The 25,679-nt window shown below is 39.8% G+C and overlaps 1 protein-coding gene across 1 annotated transcript in view; it reads right to left on the bottom strand.

Moving 5' to 3' along the window:
• The window catches only part of TNKS (tankyrase), a 135,044-nt gene that overhangs the window by 80,064 nt on the left and 29,301 nt on the right, over positions 1–25,679 (bottom strand). Inside the window, exon 3 of the mRNA XM_071556071.1 lies at positions 22,663–22,758. Within this exon, the coding sequence (XP_071412172.1) occupies positions 22,663–22,758 (96 nt within the window). The remainder of the gene's footprint in view (positions 1–22,662; positions 22,759–25,679) is intronic.

Raw genomic sequence — 25,679 nt, forward strand, 5'->3', positions numbered from 1 at the left:
CTTTTCATTCATCTGTTGTTCAACTCTTGTCATTTTGCCTTTTCAGCAAGGCTGACTGGGCAGCACAAACACCTCTGCAGGCACACAATCAGTTGCTCTACCTGGTGCCGTTATCCCAGCCAACCTTCCTTCCTCAAATGGTTTACACATGCACTGTATAATGGTGAGGCAGCACAATAATAACAGTAATAGAGTTACCAGTCCATCAAAAGCACTGTACAGGAATAACAGGCAACTGTGAGTACTGAATTGTGAAAATCTGGATTCCTTCTGCACCTGCATGGAGTACCAAATCCTCTTCCCTTCAGACAAGGTAGGACAAGCACTTCTTTCAACTTCCATCTGATACAGAATGGATGCAGGCAGTTTCACTCCAAATCTCTATAACCTCTCCTTGCCAAGCGGAGAGAGGTACACTTCAATCCTTGGGAGACCGGTGGAGGAAAGCAGGGGGAAAATAAGGACTTGTTTGCAGAAAGATATGACTTTCTTGAAGTACACAGGTACTTAGAAACACAGAAGGAAGCTGTTCGAGAGAGTATGACAGGCAGAGAAAAGAAACAAAACAGGACAGAGACAGAGCTGGTCGAGGACAAGAGAAAGGAGAGTTACAGACAGGAATTTTTCTAATAGCAAGAGACATTAAGAATTCTTCAGGTGAATCAAGGTGTATAACTATTTCCTTGGTATGCAGCAAACCTCACTGAATAACATCAGCATACATACGAACAGAATAAAACATTAAAAATAGGGCTTTGCAACCAAGTCCACTCCAAACATTAAGAACACCCTGGACTACAGTCCTGTAATACTGGCCCCTGCTCACTGATACACAGCACTGTTACAGATAACATTCTTCAAACCACCTTCACCAAGAGTAATGCCGTGCTCAAGGCAGTCTTTCCCTCACAAGACTGTACCTGAGAGGCAGGGCTTGCAAACACCGTTCATCTGACAGCTGTGATACACCAAGCACATATTCATATGGCAATGACAAGATCACAAGGCCAATGTACTCAGAACCTGGTGACATTCCTCAAAGTCTTCACCCCTCTAAACAATAGCAAGATGCATTGCACCTCCATATGTGCCTAGCAAACACCTGCAAAGACTGAAGGAATAAGGGCAATAGCAGTACTGCAACCTGCAGCACGTATGTATGTGTACGTATGTATGGCCAGACTTCGCGAACGCAGATTTGGGCAGGGCTCTCCCCACGTGGGTGTGCCCTTCCAGCCTGCGCAGTGGATGTTTTAGGTGAGGCACAGCATGCGCAGAACTGGCCCCACCGTTTAACTCCTGAGGTCCATCTGCCACGGCCGAGTGAGCTTGCAGAGTGACAGTGAAGTCCTCGGGACTGTCACAGTACCTGGTACTAACTGGGGCTGACCCTGCTGAGCATCCAAGATGTGACGGGATGGGATGGCAGGGAGGCTTGAACTGCCAGGGGACGGTCCCCACTGAGACTCAAACTCAGGACCTTGGGATTCGGAGTCCAGAGTGCTCTCCTTTACAACACGGGACCGCCCAGCATACAGATGTGCTTATGCAATACACAAATGCCAGCAAATTCATACTGATGCCATTACTCAACTTGTTAAAAAAACTTTGACTGCTTCAATAACATAGAACAGCATTAAACATAGCACGGCAGGATCAAACTAATTAGGAACAACAAATCAGGCATTAACAGAATGAAAAGCAAAGTAACTGAAAAACCCTAATCCTCTAAGAAGAATGTATCTTTGGCCACACATAGAAACACTTCCCCTTATTTCTGCCAAAGGCAACGCCAATCCATAAAATTACTGTAAAAGTCTGGGTTAGTTCAATGACCTAGAAGAGTTTAACCAGAGGGCTGTAACAAGAGGGGGTTACAAAGGTGCCTCTTGATACTTCTGAAATCCAGTGCATTCACATAAGCATTTTATTCTATATCTGGAGAGGGTTTTCAAAGTAATCATAACCCTGACTTACTGCAGTTTTGTGCACACACTGCAGCAGTCCTGGAGTGCACCACACAGATGTCTTCCAGGGAGTTTTCAAAAGGATGCACTTCAGACCCTTACTTAGTAACTTGTGTGCTGAGTCCACAGGACTGGACCAGATTAGAGCTGCCTTGCATTAAAAAAACCTCACGCAAACAAAGAACAAAACAACTTAAATTTAGAGTTGTTGACAGAAGAGTCAGCAAAGACTTCTAAGATCCTGCACTTCCAAAGTAGGGAAGTGAACCTGACTGTTGGTAAGTCTGAGAGCATCCAAATTCAGTAAACTAAAAACTTAACTTGAAAAAAAGCAAACATACCAGAGGAGGAAATGGAAAGAAGATAAAGGGCAAAGGAACATGAATTAGGGAAAAAGTCCAGAAAACTGATTCCAGGCATGTTAATACGAGAAAAATTAACATCTCTACATAATAAAAGAGCTGTCATTTTAAATTTCCATGTAAGCAGCAACAAAAGACAGAACTTTTCAGTATTTTATATAATCTCACCCTGCAATAGAAAAAGAAAATACAGAAAAAAGTACTTTATTAAGAGAGCAGGCTGAAACTAAATTTCACCAGTATATAGAGAGGAGGAGAACGGATGCTACTGCCTGCGCAAGGCCAGGTCTTCTAACATGCCCAAGAAGGCCAGCTGCAAAGTATGCTAAGGGACTGTTTCAAAGCTGTCTCCTAGTACTAAGAAACACAACCTCTATCCCAAGCTCTCCCACAGAACACTTCCACTCAGCACATCAGGGTAAGAAGCCTGACAGTACTGAGCTGCCTTTCCCTGCCTATCCTCATGCAGTTCAAGAAGCTTCCTGGAGCAACGACTGAGGAGAATGTGATGCTTCTAAATGCTGAAATCATCATTTGGAAACAAAATCCCTAGGACAGAGCAGGAGCTTTGGCATTGTAATAACCTCTGTCAATACCATATTTACAAAGCCTGGCTACTTAAAGAGTTGATGTTTCCCACCACAGCTCTTCAACTGCATCTTAAATCAAAGTGAAAATCCTACAACTTACCATTCACCAATTGAGTTATACTCTAGACCTGATTCTTTCTACCTGAACTGAGATCTGGTGTTATCAGCATGTAAGAAGCCCCAGTTACTGGTTAGAACAGAAAAAACCACCACAGAGATCTGGGCCCAGGCAACTTCAATGACGACATTTCTGAACATGTTGATTTCTGACTTTCAGCCTCCAGATATTTCTGCAGTTTTCCTAAATCCCCCCATCCCTACACACACTTCACTAAGTCTGAGTTTGGTTCAATTAAAGCAAACCTACAGGCAAATAGTCAAACTTTCAATTATCTGCTTTCGCACCAGCAGTTCACATGATGTGTTTTCCAGAGCAGAGGCACAGGAAGCAGCAGTCTTGGATAAAGTGCTACTAAATGCTGTGATTTACCAAGTATCATTTGCAACATTTGGTGTTCTTCTTTTATAAGTGGAGAAATCAAGAAATGGCAAAAATATATCAGCTTCCTTTTTGAACAGAGAAGCTGCTAGCGGATATCAGGAAAGAAATGCAAAGTAAAAGCAATTAAAACAGAGTTTGAGTCTACAAAGCACATGAAACAGTAATTTCATGTTAACTGCTTCCTTTATTTCAGATAAATATGCCTCTGAAAACTGCACTTTTTTAAAAATCGTCCTGGTTAACTGCTCAAAGCACTTCACTAACAACTACTTAACTCTATACACCCCATTCACATTGAATGACTGTGGATTTAGAATAGGTCTTTACCAACTCATGGCCAGGCAGAAGCATTCCAGTACCATTTGCTTTCAAAACTCTTATAAATACTACTTAGACTGAAAGCTTGTAGGTGTGTGTTTATGTGGGTTCTTCAAGTTCCCACCATTTCAATGCTTAGTAGCATATTCTGATGCATAACTGGTACCCTCAGGAAGTCAACTAAAACAAATACTTTCTACAGCAATGAAGTGTCCAACTTTCAGTCACAACCTGACCGTAAGTTCTTTGGAGGTTTAGGAAATGAAAATTCCAGAAACTTTCAGTTCATTCAGTCTGAGGTGGACTTCCACAGGGGAAGATAAAGCCAAATCTCTGAATCCAGAGCAAACACCTGCCAAATGTGAAGCTAATGCACCAACCATAAATACATTAAAACAATTCAACAGAAATTCTTGGTTTCAGACATTAAGAAAGCTACTTGTTCTTACTTTGTTGCCACTAAATCTTTTCTACCTTTTTGGTTTTTTAACTGCAAGAATAATCCAACTAGATCAGGCTGCCAATAGAGGCTGCAGAGTCTCCATCCTTGAAGCTTTTCAAAATGTGACTGGACATGATTCTGGGCAATCTGCTTTAGTCGACCCTGCTTTGAGCAGGTGGTTGGATTAGACTATCTCTAGAGGTCCCTTCCAATCTGAGAGTTCCTGCGATTCTGTGACACCAAACCAGATTTTAGATCTCAGGTCTTCAAACTGTAAAGTACAAAAAAGACATAAACTCATTAACTTTGATTGTAGGCTTAAATGAAATAGTAATAAACGAATCTCAGACATTTCTGGCTCTCGGGCAGTTTAATTTTGCTGTTAAATCCAAGGGCAAGTGACAACTAAGGAAGAAATGAGATTAAGCAGAAACATTCAACTACATCATTTCAGAGCTTCTATTTAAGCAAACTTTTCTGAATAGCCCTATAGCAAATTTTGATTTGAACAGCACAGCCTGACGATACTTCCTTGCGTTAGCTATCAAGTATGGAAAATCAGGACAAGCATTTACACGGTCAACAATCAGAAAACACAACACAAACATTGCGGCAACAAGACAGACTTTCAAAAATGTATCTCTGTAGATCACATGGCAGACTCATGCCAAATAATGACTTTCTCGTGCTCATGAATTCTCAGGACCATGCTGGGCAAGAATTAGCTCACCCAAGTCTGATTTAAAAATTGACTACAATTGCCTTGCAGTAAGCATTCAAATTTACTGTTTTGTGTACCTGGCCTGCAGCAAGACTAAAATATCTATACAAAAGGGAGACATTTGTACCCCACACAAATCTTTGTAGACTTAACACTTTTTAGTATCTTTGAAGCAAGTTTACCAGACTTAGTACAGGGTATGTAGAATACTATTAACACAGGGAAATGAGTGACCTGGCTAAGTATGCCACTCGACAGAAAGAAACACAAGATACACAGGCACAAAGCAAAACCACAAGTGGCAGCATCACCTTCAGCCCTGGGAGCTGGACCTGGAACAAACCCCTCACTTTCAGTACTCTGGATGGTACCTGAGGTATTCAGAGGACAATTTGCTTTTCAGATTAGGATTGGTTTTGGCACACTGGGAACTGTGTTATAAAGTCCCACCTCCACCGCAAATATACTGGTCTCTGTTTCTCTCCTTGGGATGCTCTGTGCTTTCTGCATCACAGTACATGCCCATTATGAATGGCTCTTTAGAGCCTACTAATCCTAAAAACCAGAATGGATGTTGTAAGGTCACAATGATAGACAGGAAACAATGTGCTTCCTAGCAATATCCCTTGGAGAAAGGGAGGGGAAGGACATTTTAGAAGCATACTCATGAACTTTTAAATGACTATTCTGGCTGTGATACCAAATCCAAATATTATTAGCTAAAGTACTAGCTTTGAAGCCTCTGGAAAATGTTAGAAACTTACTGGGATAGGAATAAAGCCAGGAAATAAAATTTCTGCTAAGCAGTTGCATTGGATGACATTTTCCTTACCCGTCAAATGGAATACTTAATATCCTCAGCTTTATTTATATTTGTTCTATATAGAGGAACAAATGCATTCTTGAGAGTAGAAAGTGTTATCCCAATTAGCATAAAATTTTGCTTTTAACACCATAGACATTTTTGCTTAGGTAAGTATTAACAACCATCACTGCAGCAATGCCAGATGAAATCCAGGTACATTTTAAAAATTATTACCAGACTGTAAAGCATAATGCAACAAAAATGACTAAAATTCACAGCAGTCAAGATGTGTATGTGCTAAATGTGTACACCAAAAGTGATGGCTGCTCTCCATGCACACTAACAAATTACTATGACATTCTACACTTATGTCATTTTCGAGGAGCTGAAAGATCTTGCTATTTTATAATGGCATAGACTGTGTCTTTAATTACAGCTAAAACGCTCAAGAAAAACTCATGAATTATTATTGCAGAACTGAACTATTCAGATTTTTAGAGTAATATATGTTTCTTCCAAGGAGAGATATGGCTTGAGTAAATAGTATCATTACTCACATTCAGGAGTCACTCTTTTGAGAAGTCAAATCACAGAAATTTAGATAATATTTCATGTCTAACTTCTGCAGAGGTAAAATAAATTCCGGGACAGATGACAATGTAAAATGGAAAATCCAAAATTCATGCTTTAAAAGTATTTCCAAAAAAATACAAGTAAAATGTGAAAAGGTAAGTTGCGCAGTTTTGAGCCAGAGGAGGTATATCCATTTTAACACTATCCCCAATTCTATTAAGCTTTAATATGAAGATAGCCATTTGTAAATTTAGGCTGCTTTACAGTGAGAAAGAAGAGATGAGAACTTTTCGTCACATAAATACGATTTTGCAAAAAAATTACAAATATATCGCAGAACAATGACATGCTGGATAGAGGTAGATGACTGATATATATTCAGACCATGGAGCCGAGGGGCTTTCTGGAATGGGCACTGTTAAATAACTGAGGTTAAACTCCAGATGGCTACATTTCAAATCAGCCTGACAGCACTGTATATACCGTAGAGCAGATGTCAATCATTACAGCAGAGGCTCATTTTGGGAGCTGAAGTCAACACTGCATTTAACAAACTTGAATCTCAATGTGGTCTGTCGGAGACTTCAAACTACCCAGCTGGACTGTGTGCAAGTGCCAAGGTTTGGGTAGCAGGAGGTGGTGCTGGGGTGGCCTCTCTGAGAAAGGAACAGGGTTCTGCTGTCCTGGGCACGGCCACGTGGAGCTGGCTCTGACAGACCCAGCACTGGCCAAAGCTGGGCCTCTCAGTGGTGCTGGGGGTGCCTCTGCAGTGACCTGTTCAAGAAAGGGTGAAACACACTGCACAGCAGTGCAGACGTGAGTGAGCAAGTGTGAAAGAAACAGCCCTGCAGACGGTACTCAGGTTAGAGAAGGGGGAGAAGGTGCTCCCTGCAGCACCAGAGCAGATGTCCACGGTGCAGTCCATGGAGAACCACACACTGCAGACAGTTGATGTGCCCTGGAGGAACCTGTGCCTCAGGGGGGACCGTGCTGGAGCAGGTCTTGAGAAATTGCAGTCCATGGGAAGGATCCATGTCGGAGAAGTTAATTAAAGAATCTGTATTATAGAATACACTACATTGAAATGGACTCACAAGGACCCAAGTCCAACTCCTGGCCCTGCACAGGGCACTCCAACAATCACACCATGTGCTTGAGAGCATTGTCCAAACACTTCTTGAACTCTGGCAGGTTTGATGCTGTGACCAATTCCCTTGGGAGCCTGTTCTGGTGCTCAATCACCCTCTGGGTGAAAAACCTTTTCCTAATATCTAACCTAATTCCTAATAATCTAATCTAATCTTCATTTATGAAGGACTGTAACCTGGGGTGTAGGGGGGTGGAACTCACTTTAGAGCAGTAAACAAATTGCTAAAGTTGATGATTAACAGGTCTTAGTCAATCTTACTGATATTCAAAAAACCCTAAAACAGACAAAGAATGTCAACCCACAGCTCACATGTGAAGTAAACTGAGGGTACTGGATAAATTTAAGAATTTTCTTAAAAAGGAGAATGCCCAGTTTTTAGCCTCCTTTTAACTCTAGGATTAATAAATATCTTAAAAGTTCACTATCTACTACAACTATATGACTAAAGAAACATTAGATTTGTTCTTCAAACACCTGGCAATACAAAAAAAAAATCTTCACGCCCCCATTAGCACTGTGTAGGTTTCCTCAGGTGTCCATGTTTGCGCCTGTTTATTCCCAAAGACACCTCACCATTCTGACTAACAGCACAGAAAAGATTAATCCTGTACTGATGAATATCATTATTCAAGGCAATACAGATTTTTTGATTGGTGAGAAGATCACCAGCTTCCTGTGCTCATTGGTTCCTCTTTCAGGAGCATAAGAACAGCACTTCTTTCTACCAGAAATAAAGAAGAAAGTTATTGTTTTTGTTTAAAATTGTATTTTTATGAAATTTCAAGACAGCAGTACTGTCTAACGATTCTAATTAAGCCCACTGCTACTTTGCTGTAAATAATCTGCTCATCACAACATGTAGTTTATAAATCTTAGGCTTGTCCTGTATTGTCCTCTGGCTTGTCAAGTCTGCCTGCCGTTTCCATGTGTCAGCAAGTAAAATGGTCTGCGGAAGGCAAGAGAGACACCTAATTTTTAGAGGCACATCATCCAAAAACAAGGTGTATCAAACAGAAATGTGAAGAGAATAAGGAGAAGGGATACAGGGAACAGGCTCAAGGCCCTCCTGCCATTTCTAAGGAAGTGAAACCTGTGAGCTCAATAAAGGTATATTGCAGGGAACTGAGAAAGGTGCAGGGGGAGAGACCCCGGGACATGAACTTTGCTGTCAGTTCGCTCCTTGCATGAAGCCAAGCACTGTATCTTCCAAGGTCTGCACTGTGCTATGATGATCAGTGCTTGCAAATTTAATTACTATATTTTTTTAGTAACTACTGACAAGTAAAGCTTTGTAGAGACTTGCTTCAAATACCTGTATAAGTGATAATTGAACTAAGGCGTAAATAAGGGACGTTTCAGTTGGTTTGCAGAGATGGACCATTATATTTATGGGTGAAATAAATACCAATGCTACTTTATTTCTACTTCTAAAGACTGTCCAGACTTAACACAGGCACCACTGTCCTCTGTTCTGCAGAGCCCAGGGTACCCTTCCCAAGACCCAGGCTGTCCTAACTCTCACAGACACACCCATATAAATTGCCATTTCCACAGGAATAAGCTTGGGGATATGAAAACAATTTCCCAACGAAGTGCTAAAAGGAGACAGTTCAAAACAGCTTGCTCACTGACACAGTCCTCTTCAAGCAGCAATATCCATGCATAGAAGCATGGGAAAACTGAAGAGGAAAGAATTAACTCACAGGTTCTCTTCCATGTCCTCAAAAAGAAAGGAAAAGTGTTTGTTTTATCTACTGGATAAATGTGAGGGAGCAGATTTGGTTTCATTTTATAAAACAGTTCTTGTTCACTGAATTAGCTCGTGTTTCTCACTTCTAATCTAGGCTCTAACTCTGCAACTCGCTTCATGGGATCAGCCCTCAAAAGATCAAACCCAGCTGACCTAATGACAGAATTTCTGCTGCCACAATTCATTTCCCAAGTTGCTTAAAAGGACTAATACATATAACAATGAAAAACACATGAGTCATGCATGGTCTAATAAGTGCTTAAAATTATCGAAATGCTTTTATCACCCAAAGCAGCAGGATCTGTGGAGTCTGGAACAAAGCAGCAGAGAAATAAGCTTATTATCCATAAAGAGCAAAGCCTAATCTTAAAACATTTCAGACTAATAAAATATGAGGACAGAGCCTGCTTTTGTTATAAAAAGGAAACTATTAGAGCACAAGAATTGCAACACAGGATAAAACCTCTTTTGTCCAAGTTTTGGGCTTGTAAGCTGTTGCAAAGAAAAATAAAATGCCACCAATGTCTACCTATTGTATCTATAACATACCTGTAACAAGCCTCAGCTACTCTGTCTCCAAATTAGCATCAAAACCATTATTCTACATTGAATAAAAGCGTAGCTGTCTCTGTGGGACAGGAATAGAAAAAGCATTGTGAAAAAACAACAAAGATTTCTGATACATACTATTTATGAGAGCTAATAGCATAGCACACACACATTCATCCTTCGTGTTCTACTGTTTTTAATTCTAGTTCTGTAAGTGTTGCAACATAACAGAGTATGATTTTTCAATGCATTTCCAAAACAAAAGAGTTTTGCTTAACTTACATTATAGCTTGCCAGATGTGTGAAAATCTTCCATTAATAACATTGTATGAATTCAAAATTTTGTGTCTTTGTGCAAGGCTGACAATGGATTAACTATTATGTTAAAATTAGAAACTGTTTAATGGTACCAACCAAGTAAAGCACTGAATCATACAGCTCTTTAAAGCATAAGAACAGTTGCATTGCACTACAGGGGAAAGTTATGAAACATATGATTAAACACAACTAAATCGGGTAAAAATCACAAAAACAACCCTGTAATTTTGAAAAATCTCCAAAGCATACTGGAAATAAACAGCTTTGTGAGACAAGGAAAGCTGAGTCTTTTTTCCCAGAGTAAAGACAAAGGGAGACCACAGCTGAGGCATTTTCAAAGACTTTTTACCCCTCAGTGAGGTCATGCTTTTTAAAATCACCTCCAAAATTATTACATGGGGTTTAGCATAAATCTTGACATGAAGTTAATTCTTGCTGTATTATAAATTAAACTCTGAACCTTTATAACAGTCAGATAAACAGCTATGGGCAAATGACAAATTCAACCTAATCTCAGAGAAAACTACTATAGCCTGGAAAGAATCTTCATCATTTATCCAGTGACAACAGCCTTCATACACAGTAAAAATTCTATTCCTTCCCTACCCTTGGAAAAGCAGCACAAAATTTAAAGAAAGCCAGACAAAAAAAGCTGCAATTAGCCTTGTCAGGTAAGCTCTGGATGAACAGTAAGAGTGAGAAGGGTCCACCACAGAGGAAAAACAACTGTAGTAAACAAAAGAACTCTTGAACTTCCAGAAGAAAAAGGCACAATGTTCATGCCTACAACAGGGGACCAAAGATATGGACAGTTAGAAAAAAGGCTACTGCTCTGTGTCCCCCTTGAGTTGCTTGCAGTGAGAAGAAATCAGCATAGGAGATGCCCAAGGCTTGTGGTATGAATAATCTCAGTTGTCAGAGGTTTCTGCCAATGCCACCATGAAGAGCCACACACAGTGGAAGACTGCACTGCAGCGACCACAGGAGGCTGTGGGAGAAAACTAAAGAGGAAGAGATCCCATGTTAATCCCAGGACTAACAGTGTTTGACAGGTGAGGCTCCATTTCCATAGCAAGCACCAAGACAAACATCTTGGAGCCAAGATGTTGGACAGACAGACAGACAAAAGAAGGTGACTCACATCAACCCTCATGGTTTGAAGGGCAAGTCCTGTCTTTTCATACCTGAACACAACACTTTGATAAACAGCCATCAAGGATAATGCTCAAAGTTATGAAAGCTCAAACAACACACGAGAAACACGCTCTCTACAGCTCAGAAATTTAATTTTTAAACAGAAAAGAGCCACCTGTGTTTCTTTGTCCATGAAGACAATAGAAATAGAAAAATAATGGGTCTGCCTGCTTGTTACTGTGACAGGAAATTTGCCTTATTCTTTTATAACCACAAATTAGATTTCTCCTAAAAAAAACTGCACACAGAAAAAAAGGACCTTAAAGTAGTAACTTGTTTCATTTATAAAGTCTGGAACAAGGCTTTGTCACCTCTCAAGATACAGACTACAGCCACTGCCCTCCTGTCACCCATCACACCCCAGAGCAGAACAGCACCCACTGAGGCCACTGGAATGGTCTCCATCATCCCTCTAGAGCCCTGTGGCCCTGCCTCAGCATGCAACAATTCAGCATCTGAATAAACTTCAGCTTAACCCTAGATCTTTCTTGGATCATAACCAGGGTGGCTCAGCATCTGGCAGGATTGAGCCCTGAGGACACATGCAAGAAGAAATTAGCAATTTCCATTTAAATGCTAATACTTATTCTTCCCAGTGAAAATTGAAGTATAACAAGTGATCTCTCATCACACAGAAAGAGCCTTGATTGTTATTTAATGATCACAACCAATAGTTAGAAAGCATGAAATGAAGCCAATAAATCTTCTGTTGAGCCTGACATTTTTAACAAGCAAAAGTACTCAAAGTTTTCAAAAATAGTTCTGTCCAATTTTCTTCACCTTAAACTAAACTTCCATATTCTTCAGTCACAGACCCACATACTGCACCACATAAATTAAACTGAAACACCCAGATACTTGAATAATTTTTTTTTAGATTTCTTTTTAGTGCTAGCTATACAGTATAAAATACATCATATTCTATAAAATTCAAGTTCTTTCATCAGCTCTATTCACTGCAGCATCTGCTTGCCTCTCAGTGATGAATTAAGAAATAAGACAAACACTATGGAAGTAGATTTTTTTATCTTTCTTAGTCCAGCCTCCTAGGAGGATATAAATACTGTTTGGTTTGTGTTTTAAAGCTACATTCTGTTTTAAGTAAAGGTAAGCCAAGGATAATTTTCATTTGACAATTAAATAATTTTAACAATTAAACAATTTAATATTTCTTTTAAAAACTGTCAATGAAACCACATTTACTTTCCCCCCTACAAAAAGGAAAGATGAAAAAAAAGTTCATGAGATTCTAAACCCTGTAACTTCTGAAACTTAGTAGTCAATATTTAAATTATTCATAACAGCTTCAATGAGTTAGTCACCACTGAAATAGCTACTTAACAGAAACTTTTCAGTTTATGCATAAACTTGCAACATTAAAAAACTCATTCATAGAGAAGCATTCATTCTTGAAGTCTCTTCATGCATCAATGAAAAACAATACTTTTGACTTTCACTGTGTAAAAGTAATACTGTCGTTACCTGACCCGCAAACTGCCTCATTTTTGTTGATAACATAAACATGTATGTGCCTATGTCAGCACACATGAGAATTACAACATTCCCCACACCACAGCCCCAGCACAAAATAGCACAAACTTTCCCAGAGTTAAAAAGCACATGTAAAATTCAACAGAAGCAACAGAGTTCCATTTCAATGTTATGTGTAGTACACTCTAAGGAGGGATATCTGCAGCGACTCCATGTTCAGACACCACACAGTACCACAGGCAACTGTAGCGGGGCATGACGAAAAATGTCTCTTTCACAGGCTCAAACTATTTTTGGAACCCATTCTATAAAGAAGAGGTTACAGGTATTTGTGTTTGGTTACCTCCCTTCCCTTCTCTCCTCCACTGACTGCCCCTCCAACAGCACCAGTCGGGTGGATGGCCTCAAGGGTTTGGACAACAGTTCCGTCTCATGGCACAGAAGGTGAACATCAGACCTGCGGTGCTTGGCCTGTGTGATGGTCTAAGTTACATGACACTAAACTAAGTATAAGCTTTTATATGTCCTTATTCATCTCTGAAAAGTTTTGTACAGCACAACAAAGAACTAACCCCTGGCCACATGAGATGTAAACTGCATTAGAGACACTGAATCAGATCACCTCATCAAATAACTCAGGTCAATTCCATTTCTGTTACATATTTCTACAATTATAAAAGTCCTCTATGCCATGAAATTAAATTTGAAAGGCCTCATGGTAGGTGGTCTAAGCTCAGCTAAATGAAAGCTAAATAAGCTGCATGCAAGAAATATGACTCTTCCCAACATACCAATTGGAGACAGAGCTGGTAGCAATTCCGATAGCTGCTAGGAAACCAGAAGTTACCTAACAACTATGATTTAAACACCAGTTTCCCACTGTAATCCTGCCAAACTCGAATCCTTCAGGCTGAAATTCTTCTTGCTTATCTCAATCTAGTTTTCTGAAATTCTACTAAAAGAACTGCACCACTTCTGTGAGACAGACAGTGTTTGTGTTGTCCACAAAGCTCATGTACAATGCTTTACGTATTTGAACAAAATACAGGATTCTTTTACCCTATTTGAGAAGAAAACTTTAATATCCAGGCATTTCAGAGGAGAGAGACTTGAATGACTGAAGAGTTCTGCCACATTTCAAACTTAGAAGAAATGCCCAGTGTGGCCCATGTGATAAATCCAAGTCCATCTGTCTAAACTGTAGGTTGTTGAGGACTGCAGCTTAGATTGGACAGATCCAGGGAAAAGCGAGTAGACACCCAGGCAAAGAAGGGACAGGAGTAAAGGAGAATGCTGGGGAAAGTCTAAGAAAAGTGATGCTACAGGAGTCTATTGATATTAAAACAGATTCCTCCCCACTATCTGTTTGACTTCCCATGCACACTAAACTCACCTGGCATGTGTGTGCATTTGCTCTGGTCATGCTGCTGTCACAGGATCCGACTCCCTCTCTGAATTCAGTATATAAATAAGTAGGGTGCAACAAACTACATCTTATCTGCAGGATATCTGCTTTATTTGTAAGTGGAAAGCACATATGAACTGCTGGGAGGCACAAACAGCACTGGAGTCCAGTGCACATCACTGAGCAGTTTGTGATGGGACATCCCAGGGTGAAAAAGGATATCTGAAACAAACACACGTCCTGTGCTTCAAGCCCAGCAAAAGGGCAAGACAAAACCTGGGGTGTGGAAGTTGCAAAGAGCTGCAAATAAACTCACAGAGGACTGTCACAACCTTAAGTATAAATTGTCTGATCTAAGAGGATTTTCAAACGTGAGAGAAATCACAGCCTTAAATTCTAGGTTAAGGAAGCCATAAGGACTTGAGAAGTAACAACAGTTTTGAAGAAATTAAAACTATACAAGCATTACGAAAAGATGTTTTTAAATAAAATTTGTACAAAAAGTCTTTTAGACATTTAATACCTCATAAGGAAACCACAGAAGCAAAGAGCAATTTTATTTCTCTTTTCTAAACATTGCTGTAAAAACTTTTGATCACTTACATTAAAAAAATTTAACTCAGGTACCCAAGTCCCTTTAAATTTCAAGAGTATTAACTCCTTGGCAAAGCCTTACCCTTGAACTTAAATTACATCAAGCACATCTGTAGTAAAATTAATGGGGAAACAAAGTTTGTGACCCAACCAGGTGCCCTGTGCCACACAGAACACGAGTTGCATCCCATGCCCATTACTCGTTAAGGCAGGGGCAGGTCTCAGGTGGCAGGAACAAGCCCCTCTCACCACGACAAAACTGCTACAGCAGCTCTGTACAGAAAGTGTGCCCAGCACAGCCACACTGTGCAGCCTTGATTCCTCCCCAGAGCACTCATTCATCCTGCAGAATGAGGCAGTGGGGAACAGTAACCAGTCTCATAAGCACAGTTTGTGTCCTAATACATGCATAAAGCGGTAAAATTAAGATTGTCTGCCTCTCTCACTGCCTAGTCAGTATATTTTGCTTGTGGAACATCAACATTCTTTCAGATTCATCTGTTCAGCCTGGCAGAAGTCATCGTAAATGTTTTGTCCACGGACTCACAGACTGCACAGATTTCAGATGTGACTGGCACATCACTTTCAACATTTAAACACAGCTTCACTTTTAGAAGAAAACAAGTAGGAAAGACAGCTCTAGAAGCTACAGGACAAGAGATAAAAGTAATGGGAGCTTTTGTATGCAGGAACTATCCAGATAGATAAAAAATTTTTTGTAAGAGTTGCAGGCTTGCTTACAGACTAAATCACATATTAGAGTCAAAGATAATACATTACAACAGTTAAAACTGCAGCATGGCTATCCTACTCACAAACAGAACTAAATACATGTCATATTCTCCATCCACTCATCTCTTACTGCTGCATCTGGTTTATCGCATAGAGGATACGGCGTAAAAAGGCCACTTTGGTACAACAATCCAGAGACAGACAATGAAAAAACGTAGTAGAGATCAAAACAGCATTTGGTCTCAGAATTGGCAGAAATTTCTATTAATAATCAGAAATGTAAAACACAGAATATGGAAGAAAAAAAAAGAAAAAGAAAGAAAAAAACTCAACAAACAAATTCCAAACTTTGTAAATAGATCAGGTTTCTGAAAGCTTTCAAAGCACCCGCAACTCCATATAAAGGCAGAGCTGAGAATCAGAAAACCAAAGACTTCATTAGGATGTTTTCTGTAAACTTTGAAAAGATAATTTGTTCCTCTCACAACTTAAGAGTTTGAATCCATTTGAAGAGCTCTTAATAAATATTGCTAACTGTTGTAATAGTAAAAAGAAAAGGTCAAACAGTGAAAAGCCTGGAAAAGGGGATTCAAAACCATGCTTTTCATAAAAGCACCAATCCTAAATCCCAGAGTCATTCTTACTTGACTACCTGGACAACAGACTAGAGGCTTGTAACTCCTTGCCTAAATCAAGGTTACAATGAGGAATGAAAAGTTGCCTGATCGAGGCTGACTGCCACATTCCAAATAAGCCACTTCAAGACACACAACTAAGTTTAGACAAAAGGTAACTACAAAGTACAGTGAAGGAAGAAAGGAGAAGGTCTCATTATCCTAAAACTAAGCTGTATGAAACAAGCCATCTAGAGCTAAAGTTACACTAGGAAGAAATCCAAGCACATTAAGGCACAGAAATGGAGATCAGGCAGCACAACATACACACCAGCTCGCATAAATCCTTGCACAAGTCCCCCAGAGATTAAAGAAACGATGCAGTCATGGAATCAGAACTAAAATACTTCAGCCACTTAAAAGCAGGAGGAACTTGTTTCCTTTATGATAAAATACACTGCAACTTGTGTTAAATAACTACTACATTGAAGGAAATATTTATATTATTTAATTACCAGAGGAAACAGAAGAAGCCAGAAGGACCTAGAAGAAACTCAGGGAATGGGCAATAAAACGGGTAGAGGAGTAGTGACAAATTAAAACAATAAACACTGCATGCATAGCATAAATCATCTAGAATTATACTGGAATATAAGCAACAAACTTAAGAATTCAGAATTGTTTTAGAGGCTCCCATAAAACATTTAGCTCTTCTGCAATCAGAGAGGTAATAAAAAACAAACTTAGCCTGAATAAAATCTGGAGCAACAAAATGCCATGAAAGCCATTAAATCATCACTACAGAAGTCAATTGGATGCTGTATCAGAGCACAGTGCTGAAATCAGGATGTGCCATCCTGAAATAATAATGCAGTGCTGGACAGCGGAAAGAGAATAAGCAATTCCAGCAGTATCACCAAAGTGCAACTTCATTTTCACTGAGGTGAAACTTTGTATGTTGACAGGCTAAAGAACAAGGGCTGCTCTTCCTGAAGAGCAAATGCAGCAGAATTGCACACCAAGTATGCAGAGCTTCCAGAACAAAGAGAGGACTGTTTCTTCCTTTTTCCTCTCAATGGGAAAAAACCAAAATGTGCAATAGAACTGAAATGTGACTATGCCAGAAAGGAGAAAGGAAGGCATTTCAATCCAGGCTTACTAAGCAACGTCTGCGCTTCCTTCAAAGCGCAAAGTGGGAACCAGACCACACACTAAATGAGATATTTTAAAAACCATGTATTTATAAAGATAACTACATAGTCATCATTATAATATTCTCTAAAATCACAAGACAAGATTTATAAATCCATACAGTTAGGGCTTCTAGATGAGGGCCACCAAAATGGTAGACTTTGTTCTAGGCCTGTGCCACAAGTACCTTTAGCCCACAACTTTCCAGAGTGGAAGAGCATTCCTAAAAGAAAGATGATACTCCTCATAGTTCTCCAGAAAGCACCACCATGGGCTTCAAATGTAAAAGCATCACACAACACTCGTACCAGTGAACTACATCAGATGGTTTGTTTCCTCCTGATTTGTCTTGGTACAAAGGAAGAATAAACGTACTTGAATACTAAACAAGTAACAATCACAAAAACTTACACTGAAAGCACAAACAAGTGCTGGAGAAGGCCCTTCAGACCTTCTGCTTCAGAATGTATGCCAAGAGCTTATATGAAATAAGGCCAACATTTTCTGCAGGGCAAGGATATTCCTCAACCACTGGATTTCTTGCTGTTTTCTCTAAGGGAGCAGCCCCCAGTGCCACTGGCAGAAAGGACAGTAACACACACAAATGGGTGGCCCAAACCATTCTTGCAGCACCTGCCCTCCTTTACCACGAAAATGCTTCTCCTTTTGTACTGGTGTTTATTACACTGTGTCTTACAGGTGGAAGCCAGACCTTGTGCAAATGATCAGATTTCAGCATACACTATGCAAGAATTAGATCAATTAAATAAATGAAAGGGGGAGGAGGTTGGCACCTCCCAAAATGTAGTGCTATTTTCTATCCAGAAGGCCAACCCAAAAGGAAACAGTTTAGGACTGGAGACAGTCAAGCTGGAGAAGTGCCACGGGAAAAACAAAAGGAACCCAATGCTAATTCTAAAATGAATGAGTTGTACCTAGAATCCATTTTCCATTCTCTGAAGTTCAGTAAACTTATTGTACTGAAATACCAGATTTTTCCCTTCCTTGCAGGCAAATTATGCATAAGTGGCAGTTCACTTAAAAAAAATTGTTCAAATATATTTCAATAAATGAAATGTGCTCCCCACTTAAATAAAAAGTTGACATGACAAATAGATGAAAACATGAATCCTCATTAACACCTCTGGTAACCTTAGCCCAGCTGTCCTTCACATCCTAAAAACACAAGTGAGAAAAGCTCAACAGGACCTGAAGCTCTTTGCAAAAGACATCACTTCCACAGTAAGTAGGAAGATCAGAGTCTTGTTTAACTTTGAAAATTGATTCTATTAACAAACAAGACATTACTTCGTACACAAGAAATCTTCCTTTAATCTGGAGATGCAGCAGTCTCCAGATTTTTTTCATTTTGATCTGTTTTGAGGGAGTAATCCTTGAGACCAACAAAAACCAACCTTGGAAAACTGTGGCAGGGAGCAGTCAAAAATATATTGTCCAACAAAAATGCCTTCAGCTCCTGCTAACAGTTTGGAAACTGCTCAAGCACAAAGAATGACCATTGACATAGAGAAAGCATTTCTTAATATCAGATAACACAGGGAAGAAGCAGAAAAAAACCATCAATATGTGGAAAAAAAGAAAAAACCACACACAAAATCATTCACCTAAACCGTTTACAATATTGTTGGCTCTTTGTATACAGTACAAGATATAAAAGGATGTTAATGTTTAAAGAGGCAATAATCAGGATAAAAGAATAATGAAGACTAATACAACATGTAGTGGAAAAGCTCCCAAAGGCCTGTTCTAGATGGGAGACCCACAGTGCCATCTATGTATGGCAACAAAGACGAGTCTCCACCTCAGAAACCACATCTGCCCCAAAGGCAATTAAACTAAAATAAAGTAGGATATTAATCTGATGTGTTAAACAACTCCGATTCTTAGATGTGATATGTTTTTGGAGTATGGACTATCACTTCAGACTCAAGAAAAAGAGGATTTCAATCCTTTTCTGACAACCTGATTCAGAAACAATAAGGGATGTGATGTTAAGGAAGAAGAAAAAAACATTGACCCTCAATCACGAAGAGCTTGTCTCACACAAATGCTGCTTATCCTGCAGAAGGGGAAAAATCGACTGCTTTCTAAGTAGTAAAAGGCAGATTCCTCAATTACGTAACTTTTCTTCTTTAAGAAGATGGTACCGGGTGTTTAATTTCTGTAAAATTCACTTTAATCTGCAAAGAAATTTTCAAAGTCTGTTTCCATCAAAATATTAGCCCTTCATCTGCATTATGTATTCTTTACAGAACACAGTTTTAAGAGTATTTTGCAGGAAAATGGCTGGAAGTGATCCCAGAAACTACTGCATTATATATCCTTTCTGTAATTCAGGTGAAAAGGATAGTATACATAATTCTAGACTGGAAGACAGAAAAGAACAAGTCATTGTGAATTCAGCACTTGCTGCCAGAACAGCAGAAATGCTTTTTATGCAGCAGAAATGTGCCTTTTAAAACACATATGCAATTTTTTTGCAAAATTGAAAAGATTTAATCAATTACCAACAAGTTTCTGTTTACTTTTTCTGCATTGGAGGTCAAAGGGAGACAATAATCACAGTTCATTCACAAAGCAATTAACAGAGATGCATGAACTTCTGCAAATATTTGATCAAAAAGTTTTAAGAGAAACCTTGTTCCTCAACAATCATTACAGGAGCAAAACCAGGAAAAGTCTATTACAGTTATATGGTCTATACGGTCTATTATACCTCCTAAGAGAAAAGGTTAAGAGAATTGGGACTGTTCAGCTTGGAGAGAGGTGGCTTTGGGCTGACCTAATTGCAGCCTTCCAGTACCTGAAGGGAGCCACAAGAACAATGGAGAGAGACTGTTTACCAGAGCAGGCAGTAACAGGACAAGGGGGAATGGATTCAAACTGAAAGAGAGTACGTTTAGATTAGATGTTAGGAACAATTCATTACTGTGAGGTTGCTGAGGCACTAGAATAGGTTGCCCAGGGAAGCTGTGGATGCCGCACCCCTAAAAGGTTGGATGGGGCTTTGAGCAACCTGGTTTAGTGAGAGGTGTCCCTGTCCATAGCAGGGGGGCTGGAACCAGAGGCTCTTTAAGGTCCCTTCCAATCCAGGGCATTTTATGATAGATAGAAAAAGGAACCTAAAATAACATAATGAAAACAGCCTTGACAGGCATGCTGCATGAAGACGCAAATACAAGTAATAAATTACAGACTCTTTTCAGGATCACTCCACTTCTAAAAGCTCCAAACATGAGTATTTCTAAAATCCCACTATTCAATATTAAATACTGAAAATTAAGTTAATATATCCTGCTCATCCTTAATCCAGTAATACTTTTAAGTTCTGATGCTCCTAATTGCAAAGTATTGCTGTAGCTGAAGATTATCCCCAGCCAGATAGATCCTAAGAAATCCCTTAAGACCCCTTTTTCCAGAGCAGTGAAGCAAGACCTGAAGGTAGCAACATATGGAAACTGCATGAGAAACTGCAGCCTAACAGAGATACAAGAAAACAGGGCAGCACCCAGAAAAACCCAGCTCTTAATGGCCAGTTCCCATGTGAATGGCATCCAGCATTCAGTTACTGTGCATCCCACAGCAGCTGCAGCCCAAGTCCAGCCCTCCCTGCACAGCCTGGAATCAGGTGCTCAGCACAGAGAGCCCAGCGTAGCCAAGAGCCACCTTGAGGACAAAGCTGATAAAAACAAATGCTGATTTTCTTGTTAGGAAGAATAAACATGCACAAAAATTCTGTCTTTCTATGAACAACTAAATACTTACACAGCACCAGCAGTGACTCTGTGCATGTGTGTCTATTCCCAACCCAGTAACACCCACTGGTTGCAGACGCCTGCAGTCCCCAAGGCACTAGGGGTGATGCCAGGGGCACAGGGTTCCTCATGCACTTGACATGTTCTCAGAGGGCTGCTCCTAATCCATCTCCACTTGTTTATTGCATGTTGCCTCCTCCACTGCCTAAAGCACAAAGGGATCAAGTTCCCAGAGAACTCAGAGGAGCAGACATGAAATCACCACCACAGATCTTCCCAATCACCCACTTCCCTCTGAAGCTGCATAGCCTGAAGAGCAGCCTGGAACCCCCAAACTGTAGGTATGTTAAGTTGCCCACAATTAAATGTCATATATCCTTTAACACCTTTGAGGTACCTTGACTCCCTGGTGCCCTCTCTATCTCCAGCATCTGTTCAACTGTACCCATGAACAGCCAAAAGTCATATTAACCTGCTTAGCACAGCTAACATTAGTGTTAACACAGTAGGAGTGTGTTGAAATTTGACACTGAGTAATTAAAGTAAATCATATGTATTTAAAGTACACTGTTCCAAAGGCACTCAAATCACTGCAGCACTGTAGATAATTATGTATAGCACTGAAAAAAGAAGATGAGGAAATGTTCCTGACAAAGTGAAGGGAGCTGGTGTACTCTGAACATACTCGGAAGAAAGAATACGGGTGTTGCAGAGCACATAACCTATAAATTAAGCTGTCAATAAACAGAGAGAGAGAACAGGGGAAATAAAGGCAAAAGAAAAACAGCTATTTCTTCAAATGAACCTCAGTTGCTAAATCCCTTTCTATAAATCTAATAGTATATATTTTAAAATCCAATATTACTTTGTTCTAAACATTATTTTCTAGATGTCAAAATCAGCACAGAGGACCATGTATTTCTTGAAACCAATTTGACAGGCTACTATATTATACTCTTCATGCTTACTGGTATGCTACAACAGTTAATTTATAAAAAACCCAAAGCTCTGTAAAAACAAAGTTGTACCTAGGATATATTCATGAAACATTGTTTTGCAGCTAATAACCCCTAAAAAGGAAAAAACTGCCGGATGAGAAAGGATTCTATCCAAAATGACTAATGAAGAAGAGGAAGGAAAGGGTAGCATGGGAATCTGCAGCAAAATATAATGTAACTATTGATCTCTGCAATCAGTAGCAGGTCGTCTTTCAGAACACAGGTACTTTTATAGTTACACAAACGTCCTTGCTAGCTCAACAGTGAAGGTCTTAAAACAATTGGCCTGATTTTTATTTTTTAAGGCATTTTAAGGGGTTTTTTAAGGGGTCCTATTCAATCTATTGGATATCAATTGAAAAGAAAAAACACAAGAAACACAGTAAATAATGAAGGATGTTACAGTAGCAAATTACAGCATTAGCATAAGTAGAATAAGCAAACCTACAGCAGCACAGCAGATTAATGACAGTTGCATCAACCTGAAATCTGGTAAAAGACAGTTTTAAACGGCTCTTACACAACAGAAAAACTGAAAAGGCAGAAGGCTGTAATGAAACTGAACTTAGACATACAAAACCAACTACAGGTAACGCTGCTGAGAGATGTTTGCATCTTACCAGTGAGTACAGCTTTGGCTGAAGGGTCTGCCAGATCCAGCGCAGATTTCCCATCGGTGTTCCGAATGTTTGGATCAGCTCCGTGCTGCAGCAGCACTGTGCAGGGAAAGCAGAAACAGTATCTTACCTCAGGTATACACAAGTTATTTACTGTTAAGGGTCTCTTCGGCATGATGTAGGCATAAACACACATTGCACAATTTTCTTTACTTTTCCTTCTGTTTTTTTTTTCTTTTTCTTTTTCTTTTTTTTTTTTTTTTTTTTGTTAAGCACTGCAGCAAAGGATCCTCTCTGGACTAAGGCTAAGTTGGCAAGTTAAGATATAATAAGACTACATGATTTCTCATGATAAACATGAATCTTGAATCCCTTGTACTACTCGGTTTTGGGCTCCTCCTGACAGCGAGCTGGTGTGCTGTGCAGTCACTGACTCACACTGGGAAGGCTGCTGTGGAACCTGCTTCTGCCCTTACTCTCACTACTGCCGCTTGTACCACTCCTGTTCCTTTTCCTGCTAAACATCCCAAGTCACCCCAGCTCTGGAAAGCAGCAATATTTCAGCCTTCACTCACTTGCTTAGAAAATCTCAACCCCGACATCCTGGCTCAGCTTCAAGGAGTGTAACAAACAGGGCAAGATGTGTAACCTGCTCCCCTGCAGACTGGATGTTCAGAGGCTCTTATTCTCACCGGTGTTTCTTGTCCCTGCTTAAGCCTATAAACCCATGAAAGTTCAAGCACATAAAAATACTTACAATGCAATATGCAGCCACATGGCTAGGAAGGCATTCATACAGTAAATTACCACCAACTAGAAAATTTCATTTCAAACCCCCAATAGTTCACCTGTAAACTCTTTTGATCAGAAACAACATGATAAAATTCAGATCATCACCTCTCAATATCACAGCATTTCCTACAGGACTGGAAAACAAAGCCCACAGCAACATTAGAAGGCTGACAAAACGGGCCCAAATCTCATGCAAAATAAACAGAACATATTACAAATTCATAACAACAATTACACACTGATTTTGCACAAGTGTGAGTAACAGGACAGTACAGAGTCTCAAGGTCCAGGCAACAAGTAATAAAACCTAGCAAAGGTTTATTGGTTTCTCATGTAACCACACCTGTTGAAATATAGCTGGACTGAAGAAGTCAAGACAAAGAAATACTTGGAAACACTTTTTGTAACTAAGGGTGCAAAATACTTCATAGACAGTAATCTCCAGGAAAAAATATAACCCAATTCAGAACAAAAGTAATTACTGATATTATATTATAAATATATATATCTCACTTTAACCAGCAAAACAGTTTTCAGAAATAAACTTTTTTCTAAATTAAAATTTAACTGATAATATTGGTTTTATTCAAACTTCTTCTTATACACTTCTGACTGTAAATTCTTTAAAAATTGCCATATATTGTCATATATTTTAGTTTACAGGATGTAATGCTACATGCTTGCCCCTAAGCTGAATTTTTTGGAGAAGTCAGGTGCTTCAGTGAAGTAAATTGACTTATATGGTACTTTGCTGAGGTGTAATTGCCTGCTGTTGTTGAAAGAAGACTCAGTTCGTAGGTGGTTTTGGTTTGGTGGTGCTGAATTTTTGCCCACATCAAGACAAAAACATCAAAATGGAAAAAAAAAAGCTAGCACGTGCTGACAGAATCTTGTCAGGATCTGGCACCTACGTTTCTGAAGATGCCATCTGTGCCATACATGCTGCCACCCCCTCAGAGATCTTACTCACGGACAGGTTTGAGCCAGCCTCTCAAGCCAGGCAGGCACACGCCGGTCAGAGGACGCAAACGGGCCTTCTTGCAAATTTTTTTTCAAACACAGTAGGAAGTACAGGAACTAAGTATGGAGAGACAGACTTGGAATATCCTGTCTCTATTCTCTTGGACACTGTTAATGAATTTCTATTCCTGGGGAGAGGGAAGTCATTTGACCCAAGAGGCATCAGGGTAAGAGTAGCACCCTAGAAGGGCGTACCAGCAACTACGTGTCTATCAAGAGACAGCAGGTGGTACGGAATGATGAAACACAGCACAGCGTTGGACGGGAAAGTAACAAAGGATTCACAAGCCAAAAAGCCCAGGACGAAGATATGGGGGAGAAAACTGGAAAAAGAAAAGGCGGCAGGAGAAAAGATAAGGGCTCAGATAAAGAGGCCATGAAGAATGAGCAGGAGAAAGGAATGACTGGGACTTGACAGTTTGGAGGGTTGGCGCAGGAAAAGTGACTTTGAAAAAGGAGAGGTAATAGGTGCAGAAATCTCAAAGGATCTGCAACTGCCTGAGCCCAATGCTAAAACACAAGTAGTATACGTTTCAAGTCTCTTGAGTCTTCAGTCCTCTACAAACGAACCAAGAGGCTTCCCTGCTGCTTCTGTTGGCACATGCAGATGACACCACCACAGTACAGCTTTCAGCTCTGTCTCCTGGCTAAAATGACAAAAGATTGTGCAGTCTATCTAACCTGTTCAGTCATGCTAACGAATCATGAAGGGTTTGGGCATGGCTTACAATATTCAATTTCAGTCTCTGGTTTTTAGTTTTTCAAAAATCTAGCTAAACACATTAAAAATTTACTAACAAGGCTTAAGCTGTTTGCCTGCAAACACCTTGAATTAATGACAGCCTGTGGAACACACACTTAAGGTGTTCAAATCAAGTTCAGAAAAAGAACTTATCAGAAAATTGCTGTAACTATGAGACTTATCCTTCTAGTCTCTTCAATCACTCATCCCACTTGACATAACGCTTCATGCCTCTCCAACAGTCAGGGGTTTGGTCCTACAGACAGTGCCCTTATTCAGTCCTAGAAACACATCTATGCTGTGAAATGAAGACCACGCATCTTGAGAGAAGAAACCGACCATATAAAAAAAGACTGCATTAGAATGCACAGGAATAAGGAAGTAAACTCATGTCACAAAGGCAATCTTATTCTTGCTTTTCCTCTACTGACTATTTGGTTCTAATTTCTCCATACTTTTTATGTAC

This window comes from Pithys albifrons, chromosome 5 (assembly GCF_047495875.1).
Source record: "Pithys albifrons albifrons isolate INPA30051 chromosome 5, PitAlb_v1, whole genome shotgun sequence".
Taxonomy (NCBI): domain Eukaryota; kingdom Metazoa; phylum Chordata; class Aves; order Passeriformes; family Thamnophilidae; genus Pithys; species Pithys albifrons.